Here is a 2190-nt window from a genome sequence, read left to right on the forward strand (position 1 = left end):
AGTAAAGTATGACCAGGGATCTTATGTATGTGGTATTGGACATCCCTGCCAGCCCAGTACTGTGGTTTAGTCTGATCAGGTGCAATATGTATGGGTCATTTGCTTTGAAACATATCCCTACGCAAAATGATGATGACGCATGTTTAAGTATGTATGATGCAAGCACGTTTATGAAAATGTTTATGTATTGAAGGAACATCACAGTCTATGTAAGTATGTTTAAAGTTCTAATTATGTATGTACTACTTTGAAATGCATGTGGCTTTATTATGTACTCCTTGATATTCTCGGTTTATACATGTTGAGTCTTTAGAATCACAAGAAATGATCGTTGCAGGTGAGGACGAGTATGTAAAGACGAGATGCGAGGATCAGTGAGTTAGCTCGGACTGTGCGGTGGACTAACCCAAGGACCGCCTTAGTTTTCAAGAATTTTATTTTATGCATGATAAAATTGTTTACTCTGATTTTAACGAATTACTTTATGTCATTTTAAAACAAGTACTTGTTGCAAGTTCGTTTACATTTCAAATATTTGTTCAAGCATTTTACTTACAAGTATATTTTGAGAAATTGTTATTTATTTAAGAAATTTTTTTTTCCGGAAATTTTAAGTATGTTTAAATGTACGGTACTGTTGGTATCAGAGCGGTGTTCTTTTAAAGGGTTTTGCCTACTGTCAGTTGCAAGAAGCTCACGAAGTCACACCTCAAGTCTGTAAGTTTTAAAGTTTTAAAATTCTTTCATGTAGTAAGCATCAGGGTCATGATTTCAACATGTACATGTTTAAATTCGAATTACGTGCATCTTATGATTCGGATATTATGTTCTTGCATTTTGGTTTATGTGTTGGGTAAATTTTGGAACGGTATGCCTCCAAGACATATGATTGCACGAGGAACCGGCGAAGAGAATAGAGAGGCTCGCGATGAGGAGAGGGCCACTCATTCTCGCCCACCGCCAGATATGCAGGCACAGATGCTTGCAGGTATGACTCAGTTCTTCGCACAGTTTGCAGGGAACAATATTGGAGTTGATATAGGGGCGAGGTCCAGGCTAGAGGCAATATATGAGAGGTTCGGGAGGATGGACCCAAAAGAGTTCTCGGGGACTACTGACCCTTTGATAGCTAAGGGATGAATTAAGTCCATCGATGTGATTTTCTCTTTCATGGAGCTGCAGGATGTAGACAGAGTTAGATGTGCCACCTTTCTGTTGACAAAGGACGCTAGGCTGTGGTGGGAGAGCGCGTTTGTGTCGGTGAATTTGCAGACTCTATCTTGGAATGGTTTTAAGGAAGTCTTCTACTCCAAATACTTCACTGAGAAAGTACGCTCCAAACTGACCAGGGAGTGTATGACGTTGCGACAGGGAGACAGCAGCGTGGAAGATTTTGTGAAGAATTTTGAGAGGGGGTTTCACTTCGTGCCCGTGATTGCAAATGATACAAAGGAGAAGTTGAGGCATTTCCTTGATGGTTTACGCCCGATCTTACGCCGTGATGTTAGAGTTGTTGGTCCTACTACCTATGCCGTTGTTGTATCTAGAGCCTTGGCAGCTGAACAGGACCAGAAAGACATCGAGAATGAAAGACAGGGCAAGAGGCCCTATCAGAAACCCCAGCAGCAGTAGCAGCAGTTCAGGAGGCCTTTCAGGGAAAGCAGGGAAAGAGGCCATTTCCAGGACCGCCAAAAGGTAAAGGTCCTATGCCACCAAAGAAGGATCCTCAGAAGTTTGAGTACCCAGTGTGCCCGAAGTGCAACCATTAGCACATGGGCCAGTGTTTATAGAATTATGGCAAATGCTTGAAGTGCGGAGCCAGTGATCATATGCTGAGGGACTACCCGCAGTGGAGGAGCCAACCCAGGGAGAGTGTTCACCATGCATGCCGAGGAGGTTAACCCAGACACGACTCTTTTGACTGGTAACCTATTTAATTCAGCACAGTATTTATTTTTAGTCTGACATGCTTCGAATTTTGCTTGGGGATATTAGTATGTCATTTTCGTATTTTGGAGACTTTGGATCGAAATTTTCAACTTTGCATGAGGTTAAGATTAGTATTTTGGGGTATATGTTTATGTGTTGTGCTAACGTCCCTCGGAAAATATCTTGATTAAGAGAGTAGCCACGAAGGCTTGTTAGATTCCGGGGCTACTCATCTTTTATCTCAGAGACGTTCACTAATCA

At 41.9% G+C, this 2190-nt stretch overlaps 1 protein-coding gene across 1 annotated transcript; it reads left to right on the forward strand.

Annotated features, from left to right (window-relative positions):
- The first annotated feature begins 1170 nt into the window (after positions 1 to 1170).
- On the forward strand, positions 1171 to 1632 carry LOC142521859 (uncharacterized). Its single transcript, XM_075625032.1, has one exon. The coding sequence runs from the start codon at positions 1171 to 1173 to the stop codon at positions 1630 to 1632; it is 462 nt and encodes a 153-aa protein (XP_075481147.1).
- The last annotated feature ends 558 nt before the right edge of the window (positions 1633 to 2190 follow it).

The sequence above is a fragment of the Primulina tabacum genome, chromosome 13 (assembly GCF_025594145.1).
Source record: "Primulina tabacum isolate GXHZ01 chromosome 13, ASM2559414v2, whole genome shotgun sequence".
In the NCBI taxonomy this organism is placed as follows: Eukaryota; Viridiplantae; Streptophyta; class Magnoliopsida; order Lamiales; family Gesneriaceae; genus Primulina; species Primulina tabacum.

What these genes read in the sequence shown, in the direction of transcription:
- LOC142521859 (XM_075625032.1), top strand. Translation starts at nt 1,171, where the DNA reads ATGGAGCTGCAGGATGTAGACAGAGTTAGATGTGCCACCTTTCTGTTG.